At 43.0% G+C, this 17,612-nt stretch overlaps 1 protein-coding gene across 1 annotated transcript in view; it reads right to left on the bottom strand.

Annotated features, from left to right (window-relative positions):
- The window catches only part of LOC132830871 (src kinase-associated phosphoprotein 1-like), a 369,860-nt gene that overhangs the window by 271,451 nt on the left and 80,797 nt on the right, over positions 1-17,612 (bottom strand). The window contains exon 4 of the mRNA XM_060848771.1: positions 15,917-16,042. Coding sequence (XP_060704754.1) covers positions 15,917-16,042 — 126 coding nt within the window. The remainder of the gene's footprint in view (positions 1-15,916; positions 16,043-17,612) is intronic.

The following is a 17,612-nucleotide window of genomic DNA, read 5'->3' as shown; positions in this document are numbered from 1 at the left end:
AACTTTGTGATTCATGCCACAGGACTCACAGTTTCCATTCCGCCACCAAGCCCTGACGCAGAGGGTTATTGGTTAGAGTGTCTGCTGCTGCAGGCATTGTCACATGACCCTTGACAGCAGCAATGCTGGAGTCACCTGACACACTCAATTAGAGTCATAGAGCTGTACAGCACAGAAACAGACCCTTCAGTCCAACTTGTCCATGCCAACCAGATATTACCTGCCAGCACTTGGCCCATATCCCTCCAAACCCTTCCTATTGATATACCCATCCAGATGCCTTTTAAATGTTGTAATTGTACTAGCCTCCACCACTTCCTCTGGCAGCCCATTCCATACACACACCACCCTCTACATGAAAAAGTTGCCCCTCGGGTCCTTTTTAAATCTTTCCCTCTCACCATAAACCTATGCCCTTTGGACTCCTGATCCCAGGGAAAAGACCTTGACTATTCACCCTGTCCATACCCCTCATGATTTTATAAACCTCTATAAGGTCACTCCTCAATCTCCGATGCTCCAGGGAAAACAGCCCCGGCCTATTCGGCCTCTCAGTGTAGCCAGAATTAAGGTGACCAACAGAATGGATGGTCATTATCATATTGCTTTCAGGTGAACCTGCTGTGATTCCTACATTTCAATAGTGCCTACACTTCAGAGAATATTTCACTGTCTGTAAAATACTTGCAGGTGGCTGGTAGTCATAACAATTGCAACATAATTGTAAGTTTTTCTTTCTTTTTGAAATGATCAGAGCACGGTCAAGTTCAAAGTGTGTTTGAAAGAGAAACATAATGTGGCCACTTCGATTTCAAATTTCTCTCAGACTGGTTTCAATGGGATGAGACAGAACTTGTGCACAGTCTTGTGATTTCAAATAAACCTATTGGACTATAACCTGGTGTCACGTGACTTCTGACCTTGTCCACCCCAGTCCAACACCAGTCCCTCCACATCATCAACAAATTAAGTGCTGGGTAAAAACAGCACAAAATCAGTGGGAGTTGTTAAAAAAGAAATCAGGTGAAACCCAGCCAATTTTTGGAGTTACGAGGCAGCTTCAGGTCCAAGCAAATGGATCATACAAATGTTGAGAACAGGAACAGAGAACAATTTATAAAAGCCGGTGGAATTCCTATACTTCCCTATTTAGAGGCTCAAATGTAAGGGGTAGAACTCATATATTTCAGCTGTACCAAACCCTGCTTACATCCCAAGTGGACCACCCTCACAACATCCTGCTCCCCCACCCCACAGCCAACTGGAAAACAAAGACCCTGTCATGATTGGGGAAATCTTGACAATGAAACAACTCTTCTTTCCAAAATTGTTTTGAGATGAACAAACAATTGTGGTTGAAAGAAATGGGAAATGAAAAGATTCTTTCTTTGAAAACCCAGGGATGTTTCACCTGCCCAACCTTAATGATCAGGACAATCCTGGAGAGTTGACACCCCCTCCCATTAGTATTTATGGAACAGAAAACCAGTGCGAGTTGTTGCCTGAAGGTAAAGAGAGAGAAACGCAAAAATATTTTAAACTGTAATCCATCAGCCAAGGCTGACTTTATCACAGCAGCCTCTCTTTGTTCTGGGATGCGTTTGAGCTCACCTGCAAATCACAGCCCATGAATAATTACTCTGGTCTTCACTGGCGTCACTTAAGAGATTCTGCAATGAATTAATTAGTACTCAGGAGAGGAATGTCAATTATTTTGTTTGCGGGCACAAAGAGTTGGTTAGACACAGCAACTCCAGCCTCAGTCTTGGCAAGACATTGACGCCTTCAGCAGAAATGGGGAGGAAACTGATGAGGGAATTAAAGAGAATGGGGCTATATTCAGCATGGAATAAATCACCTACTGTTAAAAAAAATGCTGGAAATCTGACACAGAAATGAGAATGCTCAAAATCAGCACGTCTGGCAGCATCTGTAGAGAGAGAGAGAAGGAAGTTAATGTTTCAGGTCAACAACCTTTCACAGGAACTCTGTACTTTCCTCTCTCCACAGATGCTGCCCTTCCTGCTGAACATTTTGAGCACTTTTACTTTTATTTGAAATCTGAAGGAAGTTCTCTCATGATACTGACTGATTTAATGGGCAATTCTATGGATATTTTATTTCCAGTGCATATAGAAAAAAGTGGTTTCTTTCCCCCCAGAAGCAGAAATCCTTTAATACAGAATAGCAATTATGATTTACAATACTTCTTATAACTTAACAATTGTGGTGAGAGAGAAAGTAGAAGGGAGAGAGACAGAGGCTTAATGAGAAAGAATAAAAATAGAGTTAGAGATTAATACATAGAAGGAGAAAGAGGCACTTGGAGAAAGAGAGGGAGAGAGAAAGTCAGACAGACAGGGAGGACAATGAACGAGAGACCGACACGAGGGGTGAGAAAGACAGATACACAGTGAGAAAAACAACACTTGACAAAAATGCAAAAGAAGAAAACATTTAAAATCAATCATTTATAATGAAGCGGATTTAATTGCTCCTTAAAATCAATTCCTTGCAGTCAGCCAGCATTGTAGAGATGTACACCTTCACGTTCTGCACTAGCAAGCTGTCACGCCTATAGAATCTCCATTTATATTGTGAACAAAGCTTAGGGGCACCCAAGCAGTAATTGAAATTCCATTAATCTAATGCACCAAAGTCCAATACAAAAAAAAATCAAAACCTCATCTAGCATGGTACCTGGTGACGATAACCTTTGGGTGAACTCTTCCTTTTAGTGTAGATCCAGTTATGGTTCTGTCATTAGTCAGTGCAGTGGACAGCCAGGAGGCAGATTAGTGACACGAGGCCTGTGATTTTTTGCCAATCTTCCTTCGTATTTACAGGGAGAGGGGCGTGGAGCTGGTGGTGAGGCTATAATTTGCGGCGATCTATTTACCATCCCGCGAGCTACTGAGATTCTACCGTCATTACATGTGAAAGGGGTTTGCCTACAGAGAGAAAAAAATGAAAAGGGACCCTGAATGCAGAGGTGTGGGTGTCTCGCAATCAGAAATGTGACTAATGTGTCTCAGTTTCCAAGTACTCATTGCACTCTTGCCACAATGTGAGACGAAGTCATGGCCAATGGGTGTGTGTGTGTGTGTGTGTGTGTGTGTGTGTGTGTGTGTGGGTGTGTGTGTGTGTGTGTGTGTGTGTGTGTGTGTGTGTAAGTGGGGGAGGGGGTGGGGGTGATCTTGAGGGAATTGTGTGAACTTTTGAACCAGTGTTGAACATCCTGAGCCGAAGCTGCTGCGAGTTTAATACGGCCTGGATTGAATCTATTAGCCTGGGGAGGGGAGGATGCATGAATAGCACTCCGAAGCTCATTCTGCATGGGCTGCATAGTTGGCAGACAGTTTGTAGTTTTAACTATGCATTGAATCCCTGGCTGGTCCATGACTTACCTCTGATGTGCCACTTGGGGTGCTTTTGTTCCACATGCAACACGGATGGAATCGCTGCAGAAATTAAGACAGCCCCAGAGATGAACAGTTGAAATAATAATCTACAAATAAGGACAATTTTAAACATGCCATTGAGGGACCCATTAAAAAGGCAATTTGAAAACATGTCTAGTTCCACTTCCTCAAGCTCTGTACTGTGGAACCGAGTTTGTACTGCTTGTCCAGCAAGGTATTACGTTTGAGAAACTGTACATTAGTTTATATTATCAGACAAGATTGCGCATGAACTGGGTACAAGATTTGTAGGAGTCAGATTCCTGACACTGACATTGCATTCATTAATAAAACCAAATGCAAATAGTCATCGTAGATTCGTAGAAACAAATGCCCATTCGGCCCATCAGACCTGTGCCAACTTTTCAAACATCCGTCAACCAATCCCGTTTATTATTTTTGCCTGTATAACTATCCCTTTTACATAAGTATGGAGAATGGGGGATAAACCCAAGGAAGACAGATTCAAGAAAGGAATTAAGAAAGGAATTTCCAACGCCAGAAACCTATATTTACACTGCAGTGCTCAGTAGACAAGCCACTGGGAAGATGCCAAGCAACAGAAAGTTTTATATATATTAACAATAAAAATTGCCATATACCTAAAGGACCATAAGGCTGCTCCCTCATTAGGGACAGATGATTGGTAGTGGTTTAATCAGAGGATCACCGTGCCTCAGATGAGGGGAGGAAAAGTGTCCTTCAACGGTAACCTCTGCTGGTGTAAGAATTGAACCCGTGCTATTGATATCACTCTGCATCACAAACCAGCCATTCAACCAACTGAGCCCCTCTGAAAAATAGTTAAAAATCACACAGCACCAGGTTATAGTCCAACAGGTTTATTTGGAAGCACTAGCCTTCAGTGTGCTGCGCTTTCATCAGGTGGTTCAGGAGCAGCGCTCCGAAAGCTAGTGCTTCTGACTAAACCTGTTGGACTATAACCTGGTGTTGTGTGACTTTTAACTTTGTCCATCCCAGTCTAACAACAGCACCTCCACATTATGAAATTTAGACACTACTATCAGGTTAGAAAAGCAGTGAATAGAGATCCAGGTCTGCATTTCCTGAAATTGCTACTACACCACTTAATGGGCTCCAGTTAGAAGACTGCACAACAACAACTTGCATTTGTATAGTAACCTTAATAAAGTAAAATATCCTGAAGAATTCCACAAGGTAGTTCTCAAACATAATTTCCTTTTTTTATTCATTCACAGGTCATGGGTTTCACTGGCTAGGCTGGCATTTATTGCCAAAGGGCAGTTAATAGTCAACCACATTGCTGTGGGTCTGGAATCATACATAGGCCAGACCAGGTAAGGATGGCAGTTTCCTTCCCTGAAGGGCATCAGTGAACCAGATAGATTTTTACAGCAATTGGCAGTGATTTCATGCCATCAGAATAGTTTATAATTCCAGATCTTTACTGAATTCAAATTTCACCACCTAGCATGGTAGGATTCAGACCTGGAACACAGCCTGGGGCTCGGGATCCCATGCCCGATGCTGTGCCCCCTGCCTCCCTAACACTGAGCCAATGAGAAGACATTGGGATAGGCCAGTCAAAGCTTAGATGAACAGTTACATTTTAATAAGGATCTCCGGGAGGGTTGGGACGGGAGAGAGAGTCAGAGACAGACAGAATGAGAGAGGGAGGTAGAGAGATAAATGGAAGAATATGAGACAACAGACACACAAAGCATGAGTGTGTGCGAGAGAGGGAGACAGAAACAGAGGCATCATAGAATTCCTAAGGTCCCATATAACCCAGCAAATCCACACTTTCCTTCTGAACAGCATCCCACTCAGACCCACCCCCAACGCTGCATTTCCCACAGCTAATCCACCTAACCTGCTCATCCCTGGGTGCTAAGGGCAACTTAGCATGGCCAATCCACCTAACCTGCACATCTTTGGATCATGGGAGGTAACCGGAGCAAACCCACGCAGACACGGGGAGAATGTACAAACTCCACACAGTCAGTCACTCGAGGCGAGAATCAAACTTCGACAGTGTTTGGTGAGGCAGCAGTGCTAACCACTGAGCCACCGTGCTGCCCTAACAGAGTCAGGGAGTCATAGAGATGTACAGCACGGAAACAGACCCTTTGGTCCAACTCGTCCATGCTGGCCAGATATCCTAACCTAATTTAGTCCACTTGCCAGCACCTGGCTCAAAATGTGGAGATTTAAGAGAGGAATCCCAGAGATTAGGGTCTATGCAATTGAAGGCATGACCATGAATCAATGCAGCGATGAAATTCAGGGGTTTATACCTGTGGTAATATTTATGAACAGCAAAAAATAGGGTAAAGCTCTTAACTGTTCTGGCAGATGAAGCTCAGGCTCATTGCTGCTGGTTATCGATGTTATAAAATAACAGCATTAACAGCAAGTCCAAAATTCTTAAAGCATCAAACCTCTCAAAAAATTAAAAATGCATCAAGTCCACTGAATTTGGTAAAACGAAGGCACCATGCGAAGTTAACAAGATTTTATCAGCTACAAGCTTAAACAATTGAATGAAGCAGTGCATTCATGAAACTGCAAGAAAAAGGTCACTGACAAAATTCCCATTACCTATAACATCCCATTACCTATAACATCCCATTACCTATAACAATCATCGGTGCTTTGTTTTAATCATTGCAGTTCAGAAATTCGCAGTACAACCCAAACCCAGCATTTCTACCAGTTTCAAAGGATGTGAGCAGCAGATGCAGGGGAACATAAAAGTCAAAGATCTTCTCACGTGCCATCCCAACTTGCAAATGTATCAGCCATTCCTGGGACTAGTGAGTGCAGCTACACCACATGGAGTGCAGTGGTCCAACAAGATTCACCACCAGCTTCTCAAGGGCAGCTGGAGTCTAAGTAATAAATGCTAACCTTGCCAATGACACACACGTGAATGATTTCTTCCAGAAAGTTACAACACAGTATAGTTACATGTTGCAACTATTTCAGAAATTGCTGTGGCCATGCCTACTAATAATTCTACCATCTGACAGGATCTACAGTCAATAATTATTGTTTATTAGTTTAAATTATATTCTATTATAGTGCAATTATACATCACTCTTTGCATTGCTGCACAGTAGGTCTGCATTAACAGCAGTACACAGTGTAGAATGTAACTGCGGGCTCATCACTGTCAACTCACAATTCATTGATGAGACAGGTGGTAATCATGCACTAGAAACATTTCCCCAGGCACTTCAGACATTCCAAAACAGGCCGGCTTGGCAGACAAAACACTACAAGAGGTGACAAAAGTGAACAAATCACATGCGTAGTGTTCCTTTCTCAATGGGAGTCTTAAAGTACTTTACAGCAAATAGGATTTCATTCTAAGGTCTAGTAACTTGTCGTGTCAGCAGTTGCAGAAGCCAATTTATACACAGCAAGGTCCCGCAGAGAGAAGTATGGATCGTAAAGAGATAAATAACCAGGGTAATCGTTCAAAGGCTTTATGTTAGCGAGGACAGTGGGCAGGCACTCTCTGCTCTTCACTGCATTGATGTGGAGGTGCTGGCGTTGGACTGGGGTAGACTAAGGCAGAAGTCACATGACACCAGGTTATAGTCCAACGGGTTCGTTTGAAATCACCAGCTTTCAGAGAGTTGCCCCTTTGTCAGGCACCTGATAGAGGAGGCAGCTTTCCAAACCTGACGGACTATAGCCTGGTGTCCTATAACTTTTGACCTTAGAGTCATAGAGTAATGCAGCATGGAAACAGGCCCTTCGGTCCAAACTGGTCCATGTTGACCATGGTGCCCACTCAGCTCGTTCCAATTGCCTGCATTTGGTTCATATCCCTCTAAGCCCCTCCCATCCATGTACCTATCCAATTTTTTCTTAAAATGTTGTTGCTGTACCTGCCTCAATCGCTTTCTCTGACAGCTTACTCAATATGTGCACCACTCTCTGCATAAAGAAGTTGCCTCTAAGGTCCTTCTTAAATCTTTCCCCTCTCACCTTAAACCTGCGCCTTCTAGTTTTCAATTCCCAAACCCTGGGAAAAGAAGACGACATGCATTCATCTTTTCTGTGCCCCTCATGATTTTATATACCTCAATGAGGTCACCCCTCATTTTCCCAAGTCTCTGCATATTATGGGATGGCTTACATACACTAGAGGGAGCAATCTGGCCCTTGGTTAGTGTGGCCGTGCCGACAATGTAGCTCACCCTCAGTATTGGCTCTGCACTGGGTATGTTAGTCCAGCTCGTGCTAGAGAGATCCTGTAACTCCTTACACTTGGAGCTCTCGGCCTTGACTTCCCATTGCACTGTGGATGATTTGGGAAGAATGACAATGATGAGAATCACAGCCACCTTCCAGGTGCTGCAGCAACAAAGCTAGATTCAGACAGACAAGTGCTAGGCACCGCTGGAGAATGATTGCAGAGGGTTTTTGGGCTGAATCCCATAGCCAGGAATGCACCACACATCCAACGGAGACACTGCCGGGAATGCAGCAGTGATTGCAGGAGCTGGCAGAAGGCCACAGGGAAGTGAGTTAAAGTGCCTATCCCCTGAAGGAGGAATCAATTCCAGTACTATTCATTCATGCTTATTACTCATTCTAAAAGTTATGCATTGCTCATTGATCCAACTTAATAATTAGACTGTGCAATTATATATTAAAATATGAATGAAAAACAGCCATGGATCATTGTTAAGATATTCCTCAATGCAGAGAAATCATGTAGAAGGAGTTCCATGATTTATTTTTCCTTTTTTTAATAATATGAATATTTGTTCCTTTTTATCCCAAAGAGGTCCGAATGTAAAATTTATTTTAAAAATGTCCCTATTCCTTCTCCCATTGTTTCCCTTTAAAGGCATCTCATTCACGTCTGAATAAATCTTTTAGATTAGCCTCCCAGGATTACAGGCAGGTTTCTTTGGAAGCTGTTTTTCCCCCTCTCTATTAAACCAATTAATTTCAGTTTAAAGGCAAAGTGGGAAAAAAAAATGACCTTGTTGTAACCCTCTGCGCCTGTGCGCGCGCACACACACACACAAAGTTCCTGTACTTTGTAGTGTTAAACTGGTTTAGGTTGACTTGTTATGTACTACAGTCATCGCAATTAACGACTATTGCTGCAGAGACTTGCAGCTGTCATTCTATGAAACCACATCACTGTTAAAAAAATAAACCTACGATAGCCACTACCTATACATGGGCATCACTCAAACCATAACACGAGATAATTATCAATCCGAATTCTCATCCTCGTCCTTCCGAACAGAAGGTGCTGTTACTGTTCACCCAATTTTCTTTGAGAACTCCCTCGGTATTATCTTCTCGTGTCAGGTAAGTCAGATGCTCCATACACATTCCTGTGCCAAAACACACTGTCTTCTTAAAACTCAGTTCAAATACAACAAAAGAAATAAGTGGCATATTACTCAATTGAAATATTTAACAAGATAATGTATTATTTAACCACTAAACATCAACTGTTCCCACAAACACATCCTTTGGTAAAAAAATATGAAATTCAGCAAAACAGTTATGGTTCTCATGTGCTGTCTCTCTCCTGTCAAGAAGAAACCAAACAAACAATCTGCCCCAATTGAGGAAGCCTTGCTTTCTAAGATTTTAGGAGCAGAGAACTCAAACTCTCTGCCTCAGCAGCGAACAGAAACCTTCTCGCTAACTGAAAGCAAAACTAAAAACCTTCCTGGGTCTGAGTCCTGATCCCACTTACTTAATGAATCTTTTGGCTTTAAAAAAAACCCAGGGAGAACTCAAAGCTGTTTACCAGCTGCCTGTCGGAGGGATACATTCTGACACCACCGTGGCAAACCCCCTGCCACCTTTGTAAGAGAATCAGGACAGAATACATCCCTCTTAAAGGCACCGTAGTGTCACACTTTGGTGGCTGGAGTCTGCTCTACTTCCCTGGTCTGGTCTCCACACCAATTCCCAAATTTGTGGGCGACTCCTAATCAAACTGGTCTAATCCGGAATCCAGATGCATCAGACCACTAATGGTAGTGTACTTATGGGTACAAACACAACGCAAAGACTGCAATACACACAAACAGAGATTAGTCACAAGAACAGGCCACGCAGCCTCTTCAGCATGCTCCACCATTCAATAAGTTCTTGGTTACTACAATTCCTGCCTCCTTCCAAATCACCATTTACCTCCTTGCTTATCAGGAATCTATCAACTTCTGTCTTAAAAAGTTTGAATAACTCTCTTCCTCAAAACACGGCAGAAGCAGATTTCTAAACACCCATGATCCTCTGACAGACTGCCTTCGCCACACCCCATTATTTTTCAATATTCTCGTGCTCCCATGAGAATAATTATCCCCTCCACCATCAGGATATTATATGTTTCGATGAAGTCATCTTTTACACTTTTAAAGCTTCGGGCCTAACCTGTCCAACCTACCTTCACTGGACAACGACTAATTCAGTTATTAGTCAAATACACTTTCTGTGAACTGCTTCCATCACATTTACATTCTGCCTGGATTGAGGAAACCAATACTGTGCACAATACACTAGTTATGGACCCACTAAGGCCCTTTCTCATTTAAGTATAACTTCCCTACTTTTATATTACATTTTCCTCATGGTAATGGTACCAACCTTATGGGATTGACACATCAGGCACCCCATCCCTCTGCCTCTCAGAGCTGTCCAGTCTCTCACCATCTAGACAGAGTTATAGAGGTCTACGCTAGACAAGCAGGAGGCTGTTGTGGTTCTGTTCGCCGAGCTGGAAGTTTTTGCTGCAAACGTTTCGTTCCCTGGCTAGGGAACATCATCAGTGCTATTGGGGCCTCCTGTGAAGCGCTGCTTTGATGTTTCTTCCGGTATTAGCAGGAGGCTGGAAGAACACAGCAAGTCAGGCAGCATCAGGAGATGTAGTCAATGTTTCGGGTGTAACCCATCTTCAGGTCCTGATGCTACCAGGCTTGCTGTGTTCTTCCAACCACTTGCTTGTCTACCTCTGATTCCAGCATCTGCAGTTTTATCACAGAGTGATCTACAGCATGGAAACAGGCCCTTTGGCCTAACCTGTCCATGCCGCCCAGTTTTCACAATTAAACTAGTCCCATTTGCCTGTGTTTGGTTCATATCCCTCCATACCCATCCCCTCCATGTACTTGTCTGAAGGTTTCTTAAACTGTACTCCTCTCCACCACTACCTCTGGGCAGTCCATTCCAGACACTGACCACCCTCTGTGTAACAAAAATGCCCCTCTGGACCCCTTTAGCTCTCTTTTCTCTCACTTTAAACCTATGCCCTCTACTTTTAGACTCCTCTACCCTGGGAAAAGCTGTTGGCCATCTACCTTATCTCTGCCTCTCATGATTTTACAGTCTTTGATAAGGTTACCCCTCAGTCTCCTACAGTCCAGAAAAGAAGTCCCAGCCTATCCAACCTCTCCTTGTAATACAAACCTTCCAGTCCAGGTAAGCTCCTGGAAAATCCTTTCTGTGCTCTTGATAATATGCTTCTTTTTCATTCTTCCTGACTAAATGGATAATTTGCCATTTCCCTCATTACCTTCCACTTGCCTGATTTTTGCCCACTCTCTTGATCTATTTATATCCCCTTGTAGATCCTTACCTCCTCAAGCTCAAATGGTCCAAGGTGGTGATTCGGCTCCACCTCCTCGTGGCCTATTTGCGATGATCTGGAGGTGGTTACGGGCTAATTGTTGAAGCTATGGAAGACCTTGAAAGCGTGAATGTAAATCTAAAAATGTTAAAATCATTCAGGTGTGTAGGTTTGTGTGCAAGGGGCAGTGGGTGAATAGAGCTGAGTGAGAGTCTGTATACAGCTAGTGCTTTCAATCAGTTCGAATCAATGAAGGGTGGAAGGGAGGAGGCAGCTAACCTCAGCAGAAACCATCCATCAAACACAGTACAGCATCACTCTGGACGGATCGTCGCACCTCTTGGCATTGCATCCAAACCCTGGCATTTTTATAATGTACAAATAATGCTGGTTGAATTTGTGTATGATGGTTAGGCCAAATTCCCCCCCTCAGCAAACCTCGACATTTCAGGATATAGGACTGCAGCACAAAGTAATTAAGCTTAATTTATCGGTTAAGTTTATTCTTACAGCTCTTTGAGTAGCTGCCAGTATTAAGACAGGTATAATCTGTCTGTCCTACCTATAACAATAAACATTTTGCAAAGTGGCTTTCACCTCCACAGTCATTACTCGCCTTAATGAACAACACAGCAAAACAGAAAGCATTATCTCTGTCAGTATGCAGGCCACACACTACACCGCAAGTGCCTTAGAGTAATCGCAAATCTCACTGAAATTTAAGAGATTGGTGTATTGCTGTTCCTTCTTGTCAATGTAGTGCTGGTGATGGTGAGGAATAGTAAGCCTCTGAACAGAATAGTTTCTACCCTGATGTCACCTGGTATCGTCAACACAAAGCACTCTCACGTCAGTCAAGATGCAGTGAGATACCGAGCAAAGCTTCCTCTCCTCGGAACCCCGCAATCTGCTTCAGTCCGAACCTCAGAGCAGCCCCATCCTGTACCAGTGTGGAAATGAGTGTCTCCACATTACCACGATTGCCCCCAGTGTCATAGGAATACAGTGAGACACTGAAATGAGGCTCCATTTAGTTATCAGGTGGGTATAAAGGTCCCACTGACAATTTTGACTTGGTCAATACTTCTTAATCATTACTGGGAGCTTACTGTATACAAATGTGGCCACCAGGTTTCCTTGCAGCATATCAGGGGTTAGACTTCAAAAGTACTTTGTCAGCAGTAAAGAGTAAAGAGCAGTAAAAAGGTCAGGGAAAATGACAAATTTAAATTCTTTCTGCAAATTGCAGTTATCGGAAAGAAGTTGTGAAACTTGAAAGGGTTCAGAAAAGATTTACAAGGATGTTGCCAGGGTTGGAGGATTTGAACTGTAGGGAGAGGCTGAACAGGCTGGAGCTGTTTTCCTTGGAGCGTTGGAGGCTGAGGGGTGACCTTATAGAGGTTTACAAAATTTTAAGGGGCATGGTTAGGATGAATAGACAAAGTCTCTTTCCTGGGGTGGGGGAGTCCAGAACTAGAGGGCATAGGCTTAGGGGAAAGATATAAAAGAGATTTAAGGGACAACATTTTCATGCAGAGGGTGGTATGTATATGGAATGAGCCGCCAGAGGAAGTGGTGGAGGCTGGTACAATTACAACATTTAAAAGGCATTTGGATGGGTATATGAATAGGAAGGATTTGGAAGGATATGCACCGGGTGCTGGCAGGTGGGACTAGATTGGGTTGGGATATCTGGTCAGCATGGATGGGTTGGACCAAAGGATCTGTTTCTGTGCTGTACATCTTTATGACTCTAATCGGTTCTCACATAATGCAGGTTTCCATAGCCTCAATTCAATTCAGAGCTACTGTGGGATTAACAAGAGATTTATATTGTCACACCAAACAGCAATTCGAATATTTACATACCTGTTGAGGCAACAATGACTACCTATTCATCAATCGTAGGATTGCACTGCAGAGCTAAAGGCCAATCGGCCCTTCACATCTGTGCTAGCTCTTTGAAAGAGCTATTCAATGAGTCTCATTCCCATCCATCGCAATGTTTTCCCCATAGCCATGCAATACATTGCCATTTCAAGTGTTTATCCAATTCATAATTTGCTATTGACTCTGTTTCCATCATCATTTTGTTATTAGGCGACAGATCAGAAAGATTCACTGCAGAGACGTACAGAAATAAATCGTCATCTTCCCCTCTGGCCACTGTGTGAGTTCGTATTTGACCTACACAATCAAGCAGCTGTAGCTTTATATCTCATGTGCAGTCCTCCAGGGGAAATGTCTAACTGGTCAAAGAAATAACTGGGATGTTCTTGTCAGTCTTGCAGGAATAAACATGCATTCGTCTGCTGTTTTTCCACCTTGAATTCACCCAGCTTCTACAGCACCTACCACAATACTGCAGAGTCTCCTCACAAAGCTGTACCATTATAATAATAGACATGAGACATCCATAGCATAATACAATATACACTCAGTATATTGCGTGTGCTAATTCTTGTATCTAAAACCATTTTCCAATGTTTAATTAACTTCAGCACCAAGAATTTTCTTTTAAAGAGAGCCTTTTTATTTAAAAGCCCTAAGGGTGAACAATGAGGGTAGTTTCTGAAAAGTTAATTTCTAATTAAATGTCACATTTTGTAGATTAAGGTAATTATGCTTGAACTTTGTCATTACTTCATTTTTTTCCTGGTATTAATATTAGGCGATCATTTCAGATGCCATTTCTCTCCCCCTCTCTCTCCAGTATTCTATTTGTAAAACTGAGTGGATCCACCATTTCAAAGAAATGTGTTGCTGAGTCCAAGAACGGTGGTGGTCATTAATTAGAAGAGGGTGCTATTAGAATTCTTCAAACGTGAGTTTTACGCTCCACAATGCTCTGGTGACCTTGAGCAATAGCAGAAATACATCCCCTACTGACTGAAAAATCTGCTCTTTTAAGCATATTTCACCCTAGCTCAATTTCTAGCTCAAACCTGTGGAGTCCTTCCCTTCGGGTCAGGTCAGGGGTTTTGTGGATTTATGGAACTATGGCAGTGGAGAGGAGATATAGAAAAACTGTGATAGAACTGAATGATGGAACAGACTGCAGGGCTGAATGGCGTAAGTTTGCTTGAAGGCAGACAACAACCAACTATTTCAAGTTGATGCTCTAGGGTTAAATGCATTGACAACAATCACCAAATAGTTAAGTCACATGGTTAGCAGGTGTGATAAATGAAAATGTGATGCTGGTACAATTGAAAGGAGTTCTCCTTGATATTTGGTGTTTGAACATCTGGCTTCCTACTGCATTGGGTCAGGCATGTTCACTCTCTCTCTCACCCAGATGTTCATAAGTCTTGCCAAGACCAGAGGCAAATTATTTTTCACAACTCTTCACAATTACCTGAAGTTGACCCTTGGTCCAGATGGAATTCTGCCAACTGCACTCCTTAGTGTTTCCTCATTGCCTTCATATGATGCGCCCCTCACCACAAAGTGGAGTAAGAACAAAATTCCTTCACATAGAGACACGAGATATCGGGATTGTTCTCCCTGGAGGAGAAGTGGCTAAAGGAAGATTTATTAACCGGGCTTCACAAGTTTGAGAGGGTTTGACAATACATAGGAGAGAACTGTTTCCATGGGCTAGAGGACAAATTAGCAGAGAAAATCAGATAACTGATTTAAAACAAAAACTAAGAGGCTGTTTCCACTGACTGATCAACTAAGGATCATACTCTCAGGATAGAGGACCATTTAGGACAGAGATAAAGAGAGGATTCTTCAGTCAGATGGTTGAAACTCTTGGCTGGGTGCAATGGAATATTAGTCATTGTGAACATGATGATGGAAACTAATCAATCTTTTGCCTCAAGGGATCAGAGGTTAGGCCAGGAACGAAGGTGGAAGATCTAAAGATCTTACTGAATAGTGGACTAGACCAAAGGGGCAGAATGGCCTACTTCTACTCCTATTCCTCATGTCCTTAATATAGGGTTATGAATGCGCCAAAGCAGATCCAACTCTTACACACCTCAAACAAAGGGTCACAGAGAAAGGAAACAGCTACCAACACTAAAAACTGGCCACGTTTCTTTGTAGTTCTGGGTTGATGTTTCCATCACAGTAACATTGGTGACTGCAGATAAACAAGTCTGCCCATACAGCCTAGACTCTCATTGCATACACATTGCTCCATGAAGCAAAATGAACACAGTGACAGGAACATTGCTGTTCCACTGCTGGAGAGGTCATGAATATGTAGCACACTGGTCCCTTTATGTTTGATCTCTGGCTAAAAGTGGAAAACAAGTTTCCCAGATCCAACAGAAATGGGGGGAGAGAGAGAGAGAGAGAGAGAGAGAGACAGAGAGAGAGACAGAGACAGAGACAGAGAGATATACATATAAGATCACTGAGCTGGAATTGATGTAATTGAGAAATATTGTTATTTCTCAGATCGAATAATTGTTTGTAAATCAATAGAGTGAGCAAATCACAATTCATTTATTTAATGACAAGTGGATGTCCCCCAGTGTAAGGAGGAACACCCTGACTTGGTATTAAGGCAGATGAGCTAGTGACTGTTCCACACCCGTCCTTAAAAAGTAATTTAGCCCTGAGAGTATCATCACTTCATCACAGCTCGCTCCCTTCTCCTGCCTCATGGAGATGACAGGTCACGCCTTTCCTGGAAGCTGTACAGAATGCTCCAGAGCTCCTGCTATCTCTCCATGCCCCTCCCGTGAACAAAGATAAACATTCCTCAGCTCTGCTGCTGACAGCAGGTCTCTTATCAGGCTCCTCCTGGTAGATCAGCATCAAACATCACAAGAAAGTCAAAGCAGCATGGCCCCAGATGCACATACTGATGTGAGAGAAAGAGAACAGAAACTCTACATACCATCATCCTGGTTATCAGAGGCCACGGAAACACTGTCTGAGTGCCCTGATGGAACATGGCCCAAACTCTGGTTATCGTCAGAACTGTCCTCATGTTTTGATCCTGGATAGGAGTCACCAGATTCTCCTGTGAGAGAGGAAGAAAGGAGCAAGTTAAAAATCTTATCCTGAACAAGTTGAGAGATTCAAACAATATCAAAATAAACCTCCTCATCTCAATGTACAAGTAACTCAAATCCAGTTTTTAAAAATAATTGCAGAGACCTTTGAAGCAAGTTAAGGAAATCAGAGCAGGACTTACACACTTAATGGGAGTGTTGCTGAACAAAGAGACCTAGGTGTGCAGGTTCATATTTCTTTGAGGGTGGAGTCGCAGGTAGGTACAGTAGCAAAAATGCGCTTAGTATGCTTTCCTTTATTGGTCAGAGTATTGAGTACAGGAGTTGGGAGGTCATGTTGCGGCTGTACAGGACATTGGTTAGGCCACATTTGGAATATTGTGTGCAATTCTGGTCTCCTTCCTATTGGAATGATGTTGTGAAACTTGACAGGATTCAGAAAAGGTTTACAAGGATGTTGCCAGGGTTAGAGGGTTTGGGCTATGAGCAGAGGCTGAACAGGCCGGGGCTGTTTTCCTTGGAGCGTCAGAGGCTGAGGGGTGACCTTATAGAGGTTTACAAAATCATGAAGGACATGGATAGGATAAATAGACAAAGTATTTTTCCTGGGGTCAGGGAGTCCAGAACGAGATATAGGTTTAGGGTGAGAGGGGAAAGATAAAAAAAAACCTAAGGGGCAACTTTTTCATGCAGAGGGTATACGTGTATGGAATGAGCTGCCAGAGGAAGTGGTGGAGGCTAGTACAATGATAGCATTTAAAAAGGCATCTGGATGGGTATATGAATATTTGGGTTTAGAGGGACATGGGCCAAGTGCTGGCAGGTGGGACTAGATTGGGTTGGGATATCTGGTCGGCATGGACGGGTTGGACCGAGGGGTCTGTTTCAGTGGCGGACTGTATAACTCTAAGTTATCAGTCACAGTTACCAAGGGGGGAGGCAAATGTTAAAGACAGACTGGAAAGGGTTCGAACCTTCTTAAGTGCATGCATAGGTCACGTTTATTGCAATCCTTTATTGATAGAAATGAGTGGGTGTGTTTCAAACCATTTGTGAGCTGAACTGAAACGCTCAACTGTTGAAGCCACAATGGCTTCCTTCCTGCCAATGTTCATTCTGTTTCCCCACGCTTTAGCCTGTCATGGTTGTGCTGACACCATTAGCATTCAGATTTTTAATAAAAATGTCATTACAAACATAAGAAAAGGATGTTATCGCAGCCTCCTGTTGGGCTGTGAAGGATGGCAGCTCAAGCTTTACTCCAGGGCTTCTGTTTCAACAGTTGGTTAGACGTTCTAGTCAATCAAGCCTTGATGTGGAGGTGCTGGTGTTGGACTGGGGTGGACAAAGTCAGAAGTCACACCACACCAGATTATAGTCCACTAGGTTCATTTGAAATCGCAAGCTTTCAGGACAGATTTCAAACAAACTTGCTGGACTATAACCTGATGTCCAGGAGAAAGTGAGTACAGCAGATGCTGGAGATCAGAGTCAAAACAGGTGCCACTGACAAAGCACAGCAGGTCAGGTAGCATCTGAGGAGCAGGAGAGTCGACATTCTGGGTATAAGTCCTTCAC

This window comes from Hemiscyllium ocellatum, chromosome 32 (assembly GCF_020745735.1).
Source record: "Hemiscyllium ocellatum isolate sHemOce1 chromosome 32, sHemOce1.pat.X.cur, whole genome shotgun sequence".
Classification (NCBI taxonomy): domain Eukaryota; kingdom Metazoa; phylum Chordata; class Chondrichthyes; order Orectolobiformes; family Hemiscylliidae; genus Hemiscyllium; species Hemiscyllium ocellatum.
The sequence above is the reverse complement of the archived record's forward strand: the minus strand, read 5'-3'. Positions and strand labels throughout refer to the sequence as shown.